This window comes from Zea mays, chromosome 6, assembly GCF_902167145.1.
Source record: "Zea mays cultivar B73 chromosome 6, Zm-B73-REFERENCE-NAM-5.0, whole genome shotgun sequence".
In the NCBI taxonomy this organism is placed as follows: Eukaryota; Viridiplantae; Streptophyta; class Magnoliopsida; order Poales; family Poaceae; genus Zea; species Zea mays.
The window spans coordinates 97,585,013-97,604,721 of record NC_050101.1 but is presented as its reverse complement, the minus strand read 5'-3'; the positions used below and the strand labels follow the sequence as shown (position 1 = coordinate 97,604,721).

General features: G+C 47.5%; 1 protein-coding gene across 1 annotated transcript; it reads right to left on the bottom strand.

Moving 5' to 3' along the window:
• Window positions 1–52: 52 nt before the first annotated feature.
• On the bottom strand, window positions 53–1,156 carry LOC118472204 (uncharacterized). Its single transcript, XM_035960014.1, has 2 exons — window positions 458–1,156; window positions 53–358 (listed from the first exon to the last, which is right to left on the bottom strand). Exons 1-2 carry the CDS (start codon window positions 1,064–1,066, stop codon window positions 53–55), a joined length of 915 nt encoding a protein of 304 aa, XP_035815907.1. The 5' UTR covers window positions 1,067–1,156.
• Between the last annotated feature and the right edge of the window lie 18,553 nt (window positions 1,157–19,709).

Below are 19,709 nucleotides of genomic sequence, written 5' to 3'. Positions count from 1 at the left end.
AACAGAACTTCAAAATGCATAAATATTGGTCATCCAAGAACAACATTCGGCCCTAAAGCACGTGAGAAGGAGGAGGCCTAGAACGACTGACGCCTGACGAGGTCCTAGTCCTATATCCTACTGGGCCTCTCTCCATACGATGGGACGCATGATTCTTGCATTGCTTCTGCTCTAACAGCTTCCCCTCCTCCTTAATGGTCTGGATGCTGCGCCGACGCTTGACTCCATCAGCTTCTTGGTAACTCTCCCGTAGCTTGCGTTTTGTAGCCTCCATCTTCTCGCTCTCGGCGACGACCGGTTTCTTGGTCTCACTCATGTTCTTCTGTTGATTCGATAGAATTGATGTGGTCGGAAGCGTCTTCGTTGGCGGTACATAATGCTGCTTCTTGTGTTCCTCGGCGGTGGAAAGCATCTTTGCTGGTGGTACTTGTGGCCTCTTGTTGTGCACCTCGGCAACGGCGGCAGCAAGCGTCTTTGCTGGTGGTACGTGTGGCCTCTTGTTATGTGCCTCGGCGGCGGTGGCCGTGGAAATCATCTTTGCTGGTGGTATGTCCGGCTTCTTGTTGTGTACCTCAGCAGCAGCGGGAAGCATCTTGGCAGACGGTACGTGCACCTTGTCGACGGCAGCGCGCGGGAGCGGGATCTGATCAGCAGAGAGATTGTCGAGTTTCTTCTTCACCGCTACAGCAGTGGCGAAGGAGGCTTCGACGGCTACCCTCCACCCGCGCACGACGTCGCGCGCGAGGCTCCGGATCCGGGACGACCCGTGGCTCCCGAGGGCGCCGACGGTCCTCGCCAGCTCGGTGGACGCCAGCAGGTCGTGCGGGACGGGCGCGACCAGCAGCGTCTTGAGGGATTCGACCATGACGTCGTCGAGCACGGCGCAGAGCTGCTCGGCCACGCCGTCATCCGTGGCGCCGCGGAGCAGCACGACGATCTCGCCACGCACGTCACGATACTCGGCGCGCGGGTAGCCGCATGCCTCGATCGCGCCGTCGATCGCCTGGAAAGCGCTGTAGAAAGGCTTCCACCTCCGCAGGGGAAGCCCGCTCTGCTCGTTGGCCATGGTAGCGGCTGCGGGCAGGCCGGCCGGCTGCGGGTAGGGTCGGCGTATGCGAGCAAGCGCGGCGTATGCGAACGGTGGACGAGCGGGTGCAAGAACTGGAGATTAGATGGGGAGAGTTGGAGACTTGGCGCGCCTTTGTAACGCCCCGAATTTTTGCAGTTGAATTTTTTCTTTTCTTTACTCGCCAAAATTCGGGCGTTACCTTTTCCTTTTCTTTTTCCCTTCGCTAAACCTTGACCTTTTCCAAAGTTCTAGCGGGGTTCGGTTTGGAATTCCCGTGTAGGAAAAACCCTAAATACCTTATGTTGTTTGATGCACCATGCCGAACCTTGCATTTCTTTTGATTGCTTTGAAAGCGCAATTGCATTCATGTAGAAAGATCGGATTTCGAAAATGAGGAGAAGATCTTTCTTTCTCTTCTCTCTCTCTTTCTCTCTCCCCTCTCTCTCTCTCCCGCGCCCTGGGCCGACCCCGGCCGGCCCAGCCGCCCCCTGGCGCCCCCCCCCTTGGGCCCAATAGGCCCAGCCGCCCCCCCTCTTTCCCTTATCCCCTAACCCTCTCCCTCTCCCCCCTCATTTTCTCCCTCCCCACCTAGGCCGCCGCCCCTACCCCCTACCCGCCCCCTGCCCTAGCCGCCGCCCCTAGGCCGCCGCCCCTCCCCGTCGCCGATCGGCCGCCCCGCTCGGCCGCCCCGTCCCCGTCACCGGTGAGCCCCCCCCCCTCCTCCCTCTCCTCCCTCCCCCTCTCCTCCCTCCCCTTCCCCTCGCCGCTCGGCCCCATGGCCGGTTCGGCCGCCCCCCTGCCTCGCCCGGCTCGGCCGCCCCACGGCCGGCTCGGCCGCCCCCTGCGCCGCCCCCTGCCCCGCCGGTTCGGCCGCCCCTGCGCTCCGCCGGTTCGGCCGCCCCGCCCTCGCCGGCTCAGCCGCCCGGCCAGCCCCGCCCGCGCCCCGCCTAGGGCCGGTTCAACCGCCCTAGGGCCGGTTCAACCGCCCCCCCCCCCTCTGTTTTTTTTATTTTTTTTATTTTATTTTATTTACTTTCTGTGATCATAATTACTGTATTTTAAATAGGCTAATCACTGTTCATGCTATGGGAAAATAGGAAGTTTAATTTAAAATTCCGTTATGCTAATTAATTCATGTAGTTAATTGTTTATCTCGTGCGATGTTGATCAACTAAAAGTGATTAGGTTTCCATTAGTATATATAAATTTATATAACAGAATTATTTTGTTAAAAACCAATTGTGTCATTAGTGCATAAGATTTAACCCCCTGCGAGACCTTTCCCGTTTCTTTCTAACCATAACAAATGCGTTATCGAATGTCATACTTGATGCATATTCGCTTTATTTGTTATCTTGTATGGTGTACTGTTCTTCTGTATTAAATATGTGGATGGATGTATGTATGTTTGCGCTCGCATAGAGAACGATCCGGTCGAAGAGCCCGAGGAATTCGCAGGAGAAGCCCCTGAGCAGCAGTCGGTTGGTGGAGGCAAGTGTCCTTTGACCTATCTCTGTCCTATTCATTCTTTAATTCACCTCCCGCATTACACATTTATACCTAAGGATTGACTAGCTTTTGTTATCCATGTCCTTGTTTACCTATTTGGGTCGGATTATTACTACTTAGTCTGATGCTATTGCTCAACTCTAATCAATGAACATGATGTGATTATCTATGATACGCTGTTTTCCCGTTCTTCTTTATGATTATACTTGTGGTTTTCAAGGGGACTCGAGCGGTTTCTCGAGTGCCTCTCCGTAAGGACCTGTTCTATGGATGACCGCCCGGGAAAACAGTGCAACCATGAGGGTGGAATGGGGTGCCCTTAGCTGAATAATTAGAGGATCCGGGATGTAGTTCACTTAGCCGTCGTGCCGTCAATGGGGCTCGGTGTATGCGGCTCGCTCTGCCAAGTTTGGGTTCGCCCCTTGGGGAGGAGTGCGGTGCATTTAGGAAACCTAACGGGTGGCTACAGTCCCGGGGAATCTTTGTAAAGGCTTCGTAGTGAATCCCTGGCCATTCACCTCGGGAGTGAATAAGGGTCTTGCAAGCCCGGGCCAGAGAGGGAATCACGGCTTGTGGGTAAAGTGCACAACCTCTGCAGAGTGTTATGAAACTGATATATCAGCCGTGCTCGCGGTTATGAGCGGCCAAGGGAGCTCCAGTGATTAGTGGTACTTGATCAGAGACATTGTGGTACAGATGGTTATGAGATTGATGGTTCCGGTTATGATTATGGTATTGGCAAGTGGTATTCTTTCCGTTTGGAAAGGATACATTGGGTTAATAACTTGGGTAATGCTAAAACTTGGCTTTCTACTAGTAAGTAATAACCTGACCAACTAAAAGCAACTGCTTGACTTATCCCCACATAAAGCTAGTCCACTACAGCCAAACAGGATGCTTGCTGAGTATGTTGATGTGTACTCACCCTTGCTCTACACACCAAACCCCCCCCCAGGTTGTCAGCATTGCAACCACTGCTCAGGCGAAGATGAAGCCGTGGAAGGAGACTTCCAGGAGTTCCAAGATTACGACGAGTTCTAGGAGTGGGTTAGCGGCAACCCCCAGTCGGCTGCCTGTGAAGGCCGCGTTATCTACGTTTCTTTTCCGCACTTTGATTTACTGTAAGAACTATATGGACGTCTCAGACGTATGATGTAATCGACTATTATTCCCTTTTAATACTATTTTGAGCACTGTGTGATGATGTCCATATTATGTAACTGCTGTGTACGTGAATAACTGATCCTGGCACGTACATGGTTCGCATTCGGTTTGCCTTCTAAAACCGGGTGTGACATAAGTGGTATCAAAGCCGTGCTGACTGTAGGACCGCTAACCTAGAGTAGAATGGTCGTTCTAAGGACTATAGACCTCTGTCCCTGCCTTGACCTTGGTACCCCTTCAAAAGTTGGTCCTACTGACCAAACCTATGTTCTACTATATATTATACCTTGCTGAAAATTATGTTCTATTCCAATCCTTCATCTATTTATGATTCATTACTTGCTGGTCATATTAATTCTGTTCTCACCCTTTTGCTTGCGATGTCTTTTGTAGATGGCTCGACTTAGACACACTGCACGAAAGTCAGTCATCCCCTTCTTACCTTCCCGTCTTGCTGAGCGTCCGCTTCGCCGTCCCGTGGCCGGACAGTCCAGCCACTTGGAGAGACTACACCACCGCCTGCGTGAGGAGCAGGAGCGTCGACGACGGGAGCAGCAGAGCTCTTCCCTCTCGCTCCACCAGGAGATAGAGTCTGTGAGGAGCTGCTCCCCTGTGCTTCCTCTGGAGCCGCCCCCTGCACCACCACTGGGCGCCCCAGCTTCTGGAGTAGCTGCTGGAGGAGACCCAGACGACGGAGATGGCGACGACAGCTCGAGCCACGACACCGACTTCTCTGCTAACCCTGAGCCGGAAGGATGGGTTGCTCGACCCATCACTCGCGACGCTGCTCGCGGGTGTCACTTCCATGATGCGCTCGACACCCTGCTACGTCGGGCATTTGACCGGCATACTTGGTCCGTCGAGTATCGCTGTGTGGTCTACCAGCATAGTCGCGGGGTCTACCCGGACCGCTGGGAGGCGACTTGCTTGGTGCGCTGCCCGGAGGACAGTCTCCAGGGTGCAGAGGCCTGTTCAGAGCACTATTCTATCTCTGAGCGGGACTCAGCTGAGGCAGCCATGCAAGATGCTGCACGGCGTGCGCTTTCGCACTACTGCTCGGTTTTCGGTGGGGCAGCTGACGGTCTTGACCTGAAGTATTACCCCCGCCGTTCATCTGGCAGCACAGGAGGCGTGATTGTCTCACCTGTCGGTGAGGGCAATCCTAGGTTGAGCAGCACAGTCAACCTAGCCGCCGTGCTAAACACGGAGCTGGACCATGCATTAGACGAGCTGAGTAGGGCTCGTGCTGAGATCGCCCTGCTGCGGGCTGAGCGCGCGGAACGTCGTTATCTGGACGGTGGTTCCCCCGCTCCCGTTGGGACTCAGCACCCGTACCGCTCACCTCAGCGTGGACACCAGTCTTATGGCAATCCCGCCTGCAAGACCAAGATAAACCTAGAACCATAGATCGTTAGAGTTGGATCTTGTAATTAATACGAAATAAATATATACATGGAAGCTTCAGTCTTAGCGTTAGTCTCGGTCTTAGTTAGTTTTAGTTAGACAGGGTAGTTTGCTATATCCTGTGCATTTATGTTTGTCATGATGAACTATGTTTGGTTTGGATCTTTGTAATGATTGTCACCAGAGTGTGGGTACCCCCTGCATTTTGGTTTACATACTATGTCAATAAAGTTAGTTATATAGTTGGGAAACCCATTATTCTCCTTTCCTCTTTATCTGAGAAGCTGTGTGGTCTGTGTTGGAGATCAGTGAAGATGCTCATCTGTTCAGTGCTGTTGGAGAATTCTATACTCTTTTCTTATGCTGCAAGCTTTGCCAGATCAGTTCTGATGTGTGGTTGCGTTCTGCAGATGTCAGAAAACAGGCGTAGAGGAGGAAGGCGTGCTCAGCAGGAGCGAGCCGCTCCGCAGGATGAGGTGCCCCAGCAGCAGCACCTGCCGCCCCCGCCCCCGATGTCCATCGAGCAGATGTTTCTGATGCAGACTCAGGCAGTTCAAGCCATCGGTCAGACTTTGGCCGCCATTCAGCAGCAGCAGCAGCAGCAACAGCAGCAAGCACCACCCCAGCCTCAGATGCCTCAGATGCCTAGAGACAAGCGTGCTGAATTCATGAGAGGTCATCCACCAACGTTCGCTCATTCTTCTGACCCCATGGATGCTGAAGATTGGCTGCGCACTGTGGAGCGGGAGTTGCATACCGCTCAGTGCGATGACCGGGAGAAAGTTCTGTATGGTCCCCGTCTGTTGAGAGGAGCAGCCCAGTCATGGTGGGATTCTTACCTCGCCACCCATGCCAACCCCGACACCATCACCTGGGAAGAATTCAGAGGTAGCTTTCGTCAGTACCATGTGCCTGCAGGTCTGATGACAGTGAAGAAGGAGGAGTTCCTGGCCCTCAAGCAAGGGCCATTGTCTGTCAGTGAGTACCGGGACAAGTTTCTGCAATTGTCTCGCTATGCTCCTGAAGATGTCAACACCGACGCCAAGCGACAGTACCGTTTCTTGAGAGGCTTGGTTGACCCTCTGCAGTATCAGCTGATGAATCACACCTTCCCGACATTCCAGCACCTGATTGACAGAGCAATCATGACAGAGAGAAAGCGCAAGGAGATGGAAGATCGTAAGCGCAAGATCAGTGGACCCCAGCCTGGAAGCAGCAGCCGTCCCCGTTTCTCAGGCAATCAACCTCAGCAGTTCAGGCAGAACCAGCGTCCACCTCAGCAGCATCAGCAGCGTCAGCAGTATCAGCAGTTTCAAAGGCAGTATCCTCAGAATCAGTACCAGAACCGTCAGAGCAATCAGTCAGGAGGTCAGTTTCAGAAGCAGAATCAGCAAGCACCTCGTCTTCCTGCCCCAGCAAATCAGCAGAACAGTCAGGCAGCACCAGCTCAGGTTGGAAACAGAGCATGTTTCCACTGTGGAGAGCAAGGCCACTGGGTGATGCAATGTCCGAAGAAGGCAGCCCAGCAGCAGTCAGGCCCCAATGCCCCAGCAAAGCAGAATGTGCCTCAGCCTGGAGTAGGCAATCGCTCTCAGCCGCGCTATAATCATGGAAGGCTGAACCACTCGGAAGCTGAAGCAGCTCAGGAGACCCCCGGCATGACAGTAGGTATGTTCCCAGTCGACTCCCATATTGCAGAAGTGTTATTTGATACTGGAGCAACACATTCTTTCATTACTGCATCATGGGTAGAAGCACATAATCTTCCAACTACTACCATGTCAACCCCCATTCAAATTGACTCAGCCGGTGGTAGAATTCGAGCCGATAGCATTTGTTTAAATGTAAGTGTGGAAATAAGGGGGATAGCGTTTCCCGCCAACCTTATAGTAATGGGTACTCAGGGAATAGATGTCATCCTAGGGATGAATTGGTTAGATAAGTATCAGGCAGTTATCAGTTGTGATAAAAGGACAATCAAGTTAGTGTCCCCACTAGGAGAGGAAGTGGTGACCGAGTTAGTCCCGCCCGAGCCGAAGAAAGGAAGTTGTTATCAGATGGCTGTTGATAGCAGTGAAGCAGACCCAATTGAGAGTATCAAGGTTGTGTCTGAATTCCCAGATGTGTTTCCAAAGGATTTACCGGGTATGCCACCAGAGCGGAAAGTTGAATTTGCTATAGAGCTTCTTCCTGGAACCGCCCCTATCTTCAAGAGAGCTTACAGAATATCTGGACCAGAATTGGATGAACTTAAGAAGCAAATTGATGAGCTGTCAGAGAAAGGTTACATTCGGCCAAGCACCTCGCCTTGGGCCGCCCCTGTCTTGTTCGTGGAGAAGAAAGATGGCACCAAGAGGATGTGTATCGATTATCGAGCTCTGAATGAGGTCACGATCAAGAACAAGTATCCCTTGCCCAGAATAGAAGATCTGTTCGACCAGTTGAGAGGAGCCAGTGTGTTCTCCAAGATCGATCTGAGGTCAGGTTATCATCAGCTCAGGATCCGACCTTCGGACATTCCGAAGACGGCATTCATTACCAAGTATGGTTTATATGAGTTCACAGTGATGTCTTTTGGTTTGACCAATGCACCAGCGTTCTTTATGAACTTGATGAACAGTGTATTCATGGATTACCTTGATAAGTTTGTGGTGGTATTCATTGATGACATTCTGGTTTATTCTCAAAGTGAAGAAGAGCATGCAGACCATTTGAGGATGGTATTGCAGAGATTGCGAGAGCACCAGTTGTATGCAAAGTTGAGCAAGTGTGAGTTCTGGATCAGTGAAGTCCTGTTCTTGGGTCACATAATCAACAAAGAAGGATTGGCTGTGGATCCGAAGAAAGTGGCAGACATTCTAAACTGGAAAGCGCCAACGGATGCTCGAGGAATCAAGAGTTTCATTGGAATGGCCGGATATTATCGGCGATTTATTGAAGGGTTTTCGAAGATTGCGAAACCAATGACAGCGTTGCTAGGCAACAAAGTTGAGTTCAAGTGGACCCAGAAATGCCAAGAGGCCTTTGAAGCGCTGAAAGAGAAGTTGACTACAGCGCCCGTCCTAGTCTTGCCTGATGTGCACAAGCCCTTCTCGGTGTATTGCGATGCTTGTTACACAGGTTTGGGATGTGTGTTGATGCAAGAGGGAAGAGTTGTGGCTTACTCGTCCCGACAGTTGAAGGTCCATGAGAAGAACTACCCAATCCATGATCTAGAGTTGGCAGCAGTGGTTCACGCACTGAAGACATGGAGGCACTATCTGTATGGACAGAAATGCGATGTTTACACAGACCACAAGAGTCTGAAGTACATATTCACTCAGTCAGAATTGAACATGAGGCAACGAAGATGGTTAGAATTGATCAAAGACTATGAGTTGGAGATTCATTACCATCCAGGAAAAGCGAACGTAGTGGCAGATGCTTTGAGCAGAAAGAGTCAAGTCAATCTGATGGTCGCTCGCCCGATGCCTTATGAGTTGGCCAAGGAGTTTGACAGGTTGAGTCTCGGATTTCTGAACAATTCGCGAGGAGTCACAGTTGAATTGGAACCTACCTTGGAGCGCGAAATCAAAGAAGCGCAGAAGAATGATGAGAAGATCAGTGAGATTCGGCGATTGATTCTAGATGGCAGAGGCAAAGACTTTCGAGAAGATGCAGAAGGCGTGATATGGTTCAAAGACCGCTTATGTGTTCCCAATGTCCAGTCTATTCGGGAGTTGATTCTTAAGGAAGCTCATGAGACAGCTTATTCGATTCACCCTGGCAGTGAGAAGATGTATCAGGATCTGAAGAAGAAATTCTGGTGGTACGGAATGAAAAGAGAAATCGCAGAGCATGTGGCTATGTGCGATAGTTGTCGAAGAATTAAGGCAGAACACCAGAGACCAGCTGGATTGTTGCAACCGTTGCAGATCCCTCAGTGGAAATGGGATGAAATTGGTATGGATTTCATAGTCGGATTGCCTCGCACTCGAGCCGGCTACGATTCCATTTGGGTAGTAGTGGATCGCTTGACCAAGTCAGCCCACTTCATACCTGTCAAGACCAACTACAACAGTGCAGTATTGGCAGAATTGTATATGTCTCGGATCGTTTGTCTTCATGGTGTGCCAAAGAAGATAGTGTCAGACAGAGGAACGCAGTTCACCTCTCATTTCTGGCAGCAGTTGCATGAAGCCTTGGGCACGCATCTGAATTTCAGTTCAGCTTATCACCCGCAGACAGATGGTCAGACTGAAAGAACCAACCAAATTCTTGAAGATATGTTGAGAGCCTGTGCGTTGCAAGATCAGTCCGGATGGGACAAGCGATTGCCTTATGCAGAGTTTTCCTATAACAACAGTTATCAGGCCAGTTTGAAGATGTCACCGTTTCAAGCGCTCTATGGAAGGAGTTGCAGAACTCCGTTGCAATGGGATCAGCCTGGAGAAAAGCAAGTGTTTGGGCCAGACATTTTGCTTGAAGCCGAAGAGAACATCAAGATGGTCCGAGAGAATCTGAAGATAGCGCAATCGAGGCAGCGAAGCTATGCAGACACAAGAAGAAGAGAGCTGAGTTTCGAAGTCGGAGACTTTGTCTATCTGAAAGTGTCACCGATCAGAGGAATCAGAAGATTCGGAGTCAAAGGCAAGCTGGCACCCCGCTACATTGGTCCGTATCAGATTCTTGCAAGACGTGGAGAAGTGGCCTATCAGCTCAGTTTGCCAGAGAATTTGTCTGCTGTGCATGATGTCTTTCATGTGTCTCAGTTGAAGAAGTGCTTGCGTGTGCCAGAAGAGCAGTTGCCAGTGGAAGGTCTTGAGGTCCAGGAGGACTTGACCTACGTTGAGAAGCCAGCTCAGATCCTTGAGGTTGCAGATAGAGTCACCCGAAGGAAGACCGTCAGAATGTGCAAAGTCAGATGGAGTCACCACTCTGAGGAAGAAGCAACCTGGGAGCGTGAAGATGATCTGATGGCCAAGTACCCGGAGCTCTTTGCTAGCCAGCCCTGAATCTCGAGGGCGAGATTCTTTTAAGGGGGATAGGTTTGTAACGCCCCAAATTTTTGCAGTTGAATTTTTTCTTTTCTTTACTCGCCAAAATTCGGGCGTTACCTTTTCCTTTTCTTTTTCCCTTCGCTAAACCTTGACCTTTTCCAAAGTTCTAGCGGGGTTCGGTTTGGAATTCCCGTGTAGGAAAAACCCTAAATACCTTATGTTGTTTGATGCACCATGCCGAACCTTGCATTTCTTTTGATTGCTTTGAAAGCGCAATTGCATTCATGTAGAAAGATCGGATTTCGAAAATGAGGAGAAGATCTTTCTTTCTCTTCTCTCTCTCTTTCTCTCTCCCCTCTCTCTCTCTCCCGCGCCCTGGGCCGACCCCGGCCGGCCCAGCCGCCCCCTGGCGCCCCCCCCCCTTGGGCCCAATAGGCCCAGCCGCCCCCCCCTCTTTCCCTTATCCCCTAACCCTCTCCCTCTCCCCCCTCATTTTCTCCCTCCCCACCTAGGCCGCCGCCCCTACCCCCTACCCGCCCCCTGCCCTAGCCGCCGCCCCTAGGCCGCCGCCCCTCCCCGTCGCCGATCGGCCGCCCCGCTCGGCCGCCCCGTCCCCGTCACCGGTGAGCCCCCCCCCTCCTCCCTCTCCTCCCTCCCCCTCTCCTCCCTCCCCTTCCCCTCGCCGCTCGGCCCCATGGCCGGTTCGGCCGCCCCCCTGCCTCGCCCGGCTCGGCCGCCCCACGGCCGGCTCGGCCGCCCCCTGCGCCGCCCCCTGCCCCGCCGGTTCGGCCGCCCCTGCGCTCCGCCGGTTCGGCCGCCCCGCCCTCGCCGGCTCAGCCGCCCGGCCAGCCCCGCCCGCGCCCCGCCTAGGGCCGGTTCAACCGCCCTAGGGCCGGTTCAACCGCCCCCCCCCCTCTGTTTTTTTTATTTTTTTTATTTTATTTTATTTACTTTCTGTGATCATAATTACTGTATTTTAAATAGGCTAATCACTGTTCATGCTATGGGAAAATAGGAAGTTTAATTTAAAATTCCGTTATGCTAATTAATTCATGTAGTTAATTGTTTATCTCGTGCGATGTTGATCAACTAAAAGTGATTAGGTTTCCATTAGTATATATAAATTTATATAACAGAATTATTTTGTTAAAAACCAATTGTGTCATTAGTGCATAAGATTTAACCCCCTGCGAGACCTTTCCCGTTTCTTTCTAACCATAACAAATGCGTTATCGAATGTCATACTTGATGCATATTCGCTTTATTTGTTATCTTGTATGGTGTACTGTTCTTCTGTATTAAATATGTGGATGGATGTATGTATGTTTGCGCTCGCATAGAGAACGATCCGGTCGAAGAGCCCGAGGAATTCGCAGGAGAAGCCCCTGAGCAGCAGTCGGTTGGTGGAGGCAAGTGTCCTTTGACCTATCTCTGTCCTATTCATTCTTTAATTCACCTCCCGCATTACACATTTATACCTAAGGATTGACTAGCTTTTGTTATCCATGTCCTTGTTTACCTATTTGGGTCGGATTATTACTACTTAGTCTGATGCTATTGCTCAACTCTAATCAATGAACATGATGTGATTATCTATGATACGCTGTTTTCCCGTTCTTCTTTATGATTATACTTGTGGTTTTCAAGGGGACTCGAGCGGTTTCTCGAGTGCCTCTCCGTAAGGACCTGTTCTATGGATGACCGCCCGGGAAAACAGTGCAACCATGAGGGTGGAATGGGGTGCCCTTAGCTGAATAATTAGAGGATCCGGGATGTAGTTCACTTAGCCGTCGTGCCGTCAATGGGGCTCGGTGTATGCGGCTCGCTCTGCCAAGTTTGGGTTCGCCCCTTGGGGAGGAGTGCGGTGCATTTAGGAAACCTAACGGGTGGCTACAGTCCCGGGGAATCTTTGTAAAGGCTTCGTAGTGAATCCCTGGCCATTCACCTCGGGAGTGAATAAGGGTCTTGCAAGCCCGGGCCAGAGAGGGAATCACGGCTTGTGGGTAAAGTGCACAACCTCTGCAGAGTGTTATGAAACTGATATATCAGCCGTGCTCGCGGTTATGAGCGGCCAAGGGAGCTCCAGTGATTAGTGGTACTTGATCAGAGACATTGTGGTACAGATGGTTATGAGATTGATGGTTCCGGTTATGATTATGGTATTGGCAAGTGGTATTCTTTCCGTTTGGAAAGGATACATTGGGTTAATAACTTGGGTAATGCTAAAACTTGGCTTTCTACTAGTAAGTAATAACCTGACCAACTAAAAGCAACTGCTTGACTTATCCCCACATAAAGCTAGTCCACTACAGCCAAACAGGATGCTTGCTGAGTATGTTGATGTGTACTCACCCTTGCTCTACACACCAAACCCCCCCCCAGGTTGTCAGCATTGCAACCACTGCTCAGGCGAAGATGAAGCCGTGGAAGGAGACTTCCAGGAGTTCCAAGATTACGACGAGTTCTAGGAGTGGGTTAGCGGCAACCCCCAGTCGGCTGCCTGTGAAGGCCGCGTTATCTACGTTTCTTTTCCGCACTTTGATTTACTGTAAGAACTATATGGACGTCTCAGACGTATGATGTAATCGACTATTATTCCCTTTTAATACTATTTTGAGCACTGTGTGATGATGTCCATATTATGTAACTGCTGTGTACGTGAATAACTGATCCTGGCACGTACATGGTTCGCATTCGGTTTGCCTTCTAAAACCGGGTGTGACAGCCTTATTATATAGAACAAGCCGACGGAGTCCGACTCGGGTTTGCGTGACGATAACTACTCATCCTTTCCGATTTCCACGCTCATCTGCATTAAAAAATAAATCTCAGTCGCTGATCATTAAAAAAGGCTCAGATTTAATATGCATATACGTGCACTAGATGCATCACGTGCATTTGATTTGATGCGTTTGAAAGGCTCATATTTCCACGTGCACCGACCCTAGCCATATCGGCTGGGGTACATTCCTGCTGTACTAACTAGCACAAGCGCGCCCGCGAGATAAGATCCTTCAGCTCTCAAACCGTTCGTAACTTTCTAAAATGAAAAACTCATGAAATCGCCGTTAAAAGTAATTTATTTTATCTCCATTTATTTTATACATTTCTATTAACCATTTAGATGTAACATATTATTACCAGTGTGGTCTATTTATCATATTTTTTTTCCAATTTTTTATAACCCTTTTCAAAGTTTCAAAGTCTTGCACTATCGGACTCGCCTTCTTTGGCGAGTGTCCTAGCTGTTGGGTTGGTAGACATGTTATCGGCAAATGATTTTTGATGAGTACTTTTTTCGAGCACTCAGCAAACACTTTACTTAGTGTTACATGTTTTTTGAATGGTGTGATTCGAACTCGTAACATCTTTCGCGCGGATAACCTACTCTACCACTACACTACTACATCAATTATGTTTATATTACGTTTTTATTTCTCGTGTATTATAACAAACCAAGAGTAATTTGATTATTAGAGGTACTAAATTAATTCAATTGAAAATGTTGCCAACTATAAAGTTGCACAACTTTTCAAGATTTACAACTTTTATTTTGATAGTTTCTACATCCGAGGCTGTTTACAAAATTATATTTTCAAATTTGGAAACTTCAAATGAATTTTTCTATGATAAGATGATTTTAAATCAAAATTTGTCAACTACAAAGTTACATTACATTTCGAGATCTACAACTTTTATTTTGATGGTTTTTCCATCCGAGATAGTTTGAAAAATTCAAACATAATTTTGCATGACAATATGATTTCAAACCAAAACATTGTCAACCGCAAAGTTTCATAACTTTTCATGACCTACCACTTTCATGTTGGTGGTTTTTCCATTCGATGTCGTTTTGAAAATTCAAAATTTAATTTTTTAAAATTCAGACGTAGTTTTCGCTGACAAGATAACTTCAAATGAAAAGGTTGCCAACTATAAAATTCTATAACTTCTCAAGATTTACAAACTTTATTTTGGTTGTTTCGTCATTTGTTCATCCTATATGATGGTTCTAACATTATTCACAAATTTTGTACATCTCTTTTGTAGTTTCATAAATTACGAGAGAAATATAGGTTTTATGAACAAATTTACTTTTATTTTGTTATATGAAGAAATGATCAAAATATAAATTGTACATCTTGATGGGTTTTACAAATTTGTAGTTGAAAACTTTTCATTTGAATTAATTTACTGCTTCAAAATGTGATTATTAAATTATCTTTGTCTAGTGTTAAAAAACACTCGATAAAGAAGCTCTTTGACTAGTGTCCAAAAAAAGCAGTCAGCAAAAAAACTCTTTGTCGAGTGTCAAAAATAAAACACTCGGCAAAGAGTTCCTTTGTCGAGTGTTTTTTTTATCGAGGTATTTTTGCTTCGCACTAGACAAAGAGCTTCTTTGCCGAGTGCCCGAAAGAAAACACTCGGTAAATTATTTGACACTCGACAAAGAGCCAAACTCCGGTAGTGTTGGACGATTTCTTTTTAAAAACAGCTAGAAAATTGATATTGGTCTGGTCCGTTAACGAGAAACCAGACCGGTTTTCGACCGGTTTTGTAATGTATGTCCCACCCAAAACCTGTACTCAACAGTGGATCAAGTATTTCCTCTTTTGGAATTTTTTGTAACTACAGACGTGGAATGAACCTATCGAATTCTTTTTGCGATAATACGGTTGAACCCATTTTGATCATGCACTTTATAGTCGATGGATCTCCATGCCATGGAGTATTTGGCTGTTTATTTGCAACTGTCCCTAACTATTTCACTGAACGACAATACATTGTTCCTTCCCGTCATATCACACACGGAGAAGGTTGGTGGCATTCGCTACATCCACTAGCCTAGTCTGGCAGCACTAACAACTTAGTAGTAGTCATCGTAGTCATCGTTGTTCCAGTTGAGGAATCGCCTTACAGCTCCAACAATGGCGCCCAGCGCCACAAAGAGGACGAGCGTGTCGAAGCCACCGCCGACCCCGATGGGCACGCTCGGACCGGGGGCGAACAAGGAGAACAGCAACCACCCGTAGTCGTATCCGTAGGCGCCGAAGAACTAGCCCCGTAGCCATATCCACCTCGGCACCACCGACTGCGGGTTGATGTAGATGCACAACAGCACTGTATAACATTTTTGGCGACCAGGGTTATTTTTGGCGGCCAGGGCGTAGCCGCCGAAAATAATCAATTGTTTTCGGCGGCCAGGGCAGGCCGCCTAAAATAACGCTATTTTCGGCGGTTGTGTCAGTAGCCGCCGAAAATAGTGTTATTTTCGGCGGCCACAGACACAGCCGCCGAAAATAGCGTATTTAAAACCGTCGGTGTCTCCTTCTCTGTTCTCTATCTTTCTCTCTCGCTCATTCTATATTCCACTCTGCGCCGTAGACGCCAGCCCTCGCCGCGCCGTAGACGCTCGCCCCCGCCGCGCTGTCGACGCCCGCCGTTGCCGCCCCCACGGGGCGCCGCCCACCTCCGCCGCCACGGCCCGCCCGCGCCCCGCCTCCAAGCAGCGCCGCCCGCGCCCTGCCAACGCGCCGCCCGCAGGCCCCTGACGCCACCGACGCGTCGCCGGTCACGTCTGTCGTCGTCCTCGGCTCCCGTCGACCTTGGCTCCCATTAAGGTTATTTTTGCGGTATTTTATTTTGTATTTTCGGCGGCCTTTTATTTAATTGCCGTCGAAATTAGTATATTTTTGTAATTGTGTTTGTTGATTAGTGTGTTTGATTAATATTATTGTTTAGTTCGAGGCATATTGTATATGTGTTATATGTGTAGGGAAGGCATATGTGGTATATGTGGTTCATTAATGTATTAGTGGTATATGTGTTTGTTGATTAGTGCGTGTGATTAGTATTATTGTTTAGTTCGAGGCATATTGTATATGTGGTATATGTGGTTTAGGGAAGGCATATGTGGTATATGTGGTTCATTCTTATATTGTTTAGTGGCAGCGAGGTTATGCTGCTGAAAGTTTTTTTGGGTCCTTCTAGCTTGATGTGGGTTTAGAACCTATCCTTGCCTATACATGTAGGACCGATACACTTGACGAAGTTGAATAATGTTTTCACGATATGGTTCGGTTTAACATTCTCAGGCATGGCTGAAGATCGTGCATGGATGTACAGTGGTTGGAGTAGGAATGGACGTCATTCTGATGATTGGGTAGCCAATACCAAAGATTTTGTGGACCACATATTCTCCTTGTCATTAACCGGCACTATCAGATGCCCTTGTAGGTGGCACGAAAATAATATATTTCTTAATAAGGAAAGAGTTAGCCTAGATCTTTGTCAGTTTGAATTTATGCCCGGATATGAGGTGTGGGAACATCATGGTGAGGTAGTACCCAACCGGAATGTAGAAGAGGAGGAAAACAATGATTGGGCTGGCGATGATGTGATGCATGAGATTCTAGATTCGCTATGTCCAGAATTAAACCTAAGCTCCGAGGATCCTGCCACACCAGAGGTTTCCAGAATTTTTAAACTACTAAAAGACTCTGAAGAGTCGTTGCATGAACACATAGATGTGAGTATACTCGCTTTTGTTACTCAGCTCATGGCCATTAAGTCCAAGTATTTTTTTTCTCGAACAATTGTTACAATGAGATTTTAAAGTTATTAGGAGATGTGCTCCCAAAGCCCAATAAGTTGCCTAAAGACATGTACCATTCATAGACAATTATCAAAGGTCTCGGTATGGATTATGAAAAGATTGATGTGTGCAAAAATAATTGTATGCTTTTCATGAAGGAGCATGCAGGAGAGAAAAAATGTCTGAAATGTGGACAATCTAGATTTGTGGAAGTTGTTAATGATGAGGGTGACAAGGTGATGACAGATGTTGCACATAAGCAGCTCTGCTACTTGCCACTAACTCCTCGAGTGAAACAGTTGTTTCTATGTAAAAAACCGCTATGCACATGTGATGCACAAAGAAGGTGTCCGTGATAATGCTGACCTAATCGTGCACCCTTCAGATGGGGATGCTTGGAAGGCTCTCGACACGTTTGATCCAGACTTTGCAGCTGATCTGAGGAACGTTCGAATCGGCCTCACGACCGATGGCTTCACACCTTTTGGTCAAATGGCATCATCATGCTCATGTTGGCCCGTCTTTGTTATTCCATACAACCTTCCACATTCTCTTTGTATGAAATATGAATTTATATTTCTTTGCTTAATCATTCCTGGCCCAGACTATCCTGGAAAGAACCTCAATGTCATGTTGAAACCCTTAATTGAAGAGTTGAAGGAGATTTGGAAAGAAGTTGAAACATACGATGTTTTAAAAAACAGATATTCAAACTTCGAGTTGCATATTTGTGGTCGGTGCATGACTTCATAGAGTATGCTATTTTAGCCGGTTGGAGTACACATGGTAGATTGACATGTCCATATTGTGGTTATGATACAGATTGCTTCCGTCTTGCTCATGGTGGAAAGATCACTTACTTCGATTGTCATCGACGCTGGTTGCCCAGGAAACACCCCTTTAGGAGCGATAAGAAAACTTTATAAAGAACACCGTGGTCACCAAAGGACCGCCTAAATGTCTTAACGCAGCAGAAATATATGCTCAGCTGAACAACCTTGTCCTAAATGAAAAGGGGGACAAGTACGAAGGATTCGGAGTGGACCACAATTGGACACATATATGTGGTCTCTGGGAGCTTCCTTATATGTCATCATTGATTCTTGTGCAACATTAATGTCATGCACCAAGAAAGTAATGTTGTTGAAGCCCTCATACACACTTGCATGCATTTTGAAAAAACAAAGGACGATCTGAAAGCTCGAAGTGATCTAGCAATGCTTTGTGACCGACCAACCCAAGTGCTCAATGACAACGGCAAGCCGCCACGTGCCTTGCTCTATCTTACCTCTAAAGACAAGATCGAGGTAATGAGATGGACGGAAAAAAATAAATTTCCCGATGGTTATGCTGTGGGCTTGAAAAGAGCCGTGAATTTGAAAATGGGAAAACTAACTGGGTTAAAGAGCCACGACTTCCATATATTAATGGAGAGGATTATCCCTGTCATGTTTCGTGCTTACATGCTCGACGCCATGTGGCAAGCAATAGCTGAGCTAAGTTATTTACTTATTTCTACAGGCAGATTTGTGCCAAAGAAATAAGTAAAAATATGATGGAGAAGTTGGAGAAAGAAATACCAGTGTTGTTATGCAAGCTAGAAAAAATATTCCCACCTGGATTCTTCAATCCGATGGAGCATCTACTTATTCACATTCCATATGAGGCAAAGGTTGGTGGACCTGTACAATATAGGTGGATGTATCACATTGAACGTGCACTCAAAAACCCACGAGGCATGGTTCGAAATAAGGCTAGAGTAGAAAGATGTGTCGCTGAAGCTTTTTTGCTAAAGGAGGTTTCATACTTCACGACTGTGTATTTCGCAGAGGAACATAATGTCTATGCTGCGACCATGCGATACAATGTCGATGAGGAACCTCCTGTCAGTGATCTCAACATTTTCCAATGGAGAGGCACAAGTACTAGTAAGGGCACGTTCTACCACCTTAGCATGGATGAAAGAATGTCTGCATTGCTATGCATGTACTCGAATATGGAAGAGATGGAGCCATATTTCATGTAAGTCTTTATTTTGCCCCATAATTTCTTTGCCAAGGAGCCATATTTAATTACTTATTTGTCGTACAGTAAGTTCGGCGAGGAAAATTGGACTTATTCCCATCAGCCTACAAGCAAACAACTAGATATGATGCGACGACATGGGAGGCAAGGAAGACCTAATTTTGTTGACTGGTTTCGGGAGCATGTAAACTCTTTATATTCCTTACTTTGATGTAATTTAGCCTTTTACGCGAGGTAGTCATTTTAACTGTATATTATTTGCAGTGCATAAAGACTCCTAACATACACGAGGACTTGAGACAACTATCTTATGGGACGGTGACTTGCTGAACCTTTGGTCGATACGATGTGAATGGTTTCCATTTTCGTTCAGACCAATTTGAAAAGTCTCGTTAGCGTGCAGCCACACGTAACACTGGAGTTCTGACTAGGGCACTCGATGCACTTGGAAGAGAAACTAATTATTATGGCATCATTCAAAACATCCTAGAGTTTAATTTTGCAGGGAACAAAACTTTGAAATTAGTACTCTTTCTATGTGATTGGTTTGACAGCAATAATGGGATTAGACAAAGTCAATAAGGCATAACTGAAGTAAAGCACAAGGCACGACTTTGAGGCCATGATAATTTTATCCTTGCACATAAGTGCGAGCAGGTCTACTATATGTCGTACCCAAATCCGAAGTTTAAAGCATGGTGGGTAGTTCACAAGGTGAACCCTAGGGAACGTTTTACATACTCCTGCACTGCTGGTTATCAATTCGAAGACGAACATGGCGATGATGTTTATCAAGAAGAAGAATTGCCAACCACTTTTACTATCGATGAGGGTGTTACACTGAATTCACTTGTCGGAGACCGTAACGATGTCACTACTGATGAGTGTGTTGCATCGAAGCAAAAATGAAATCCAAGGAACAAAAAAGCCACATTGCGAGCTTTGGATCCTTGCACTAGCTGGT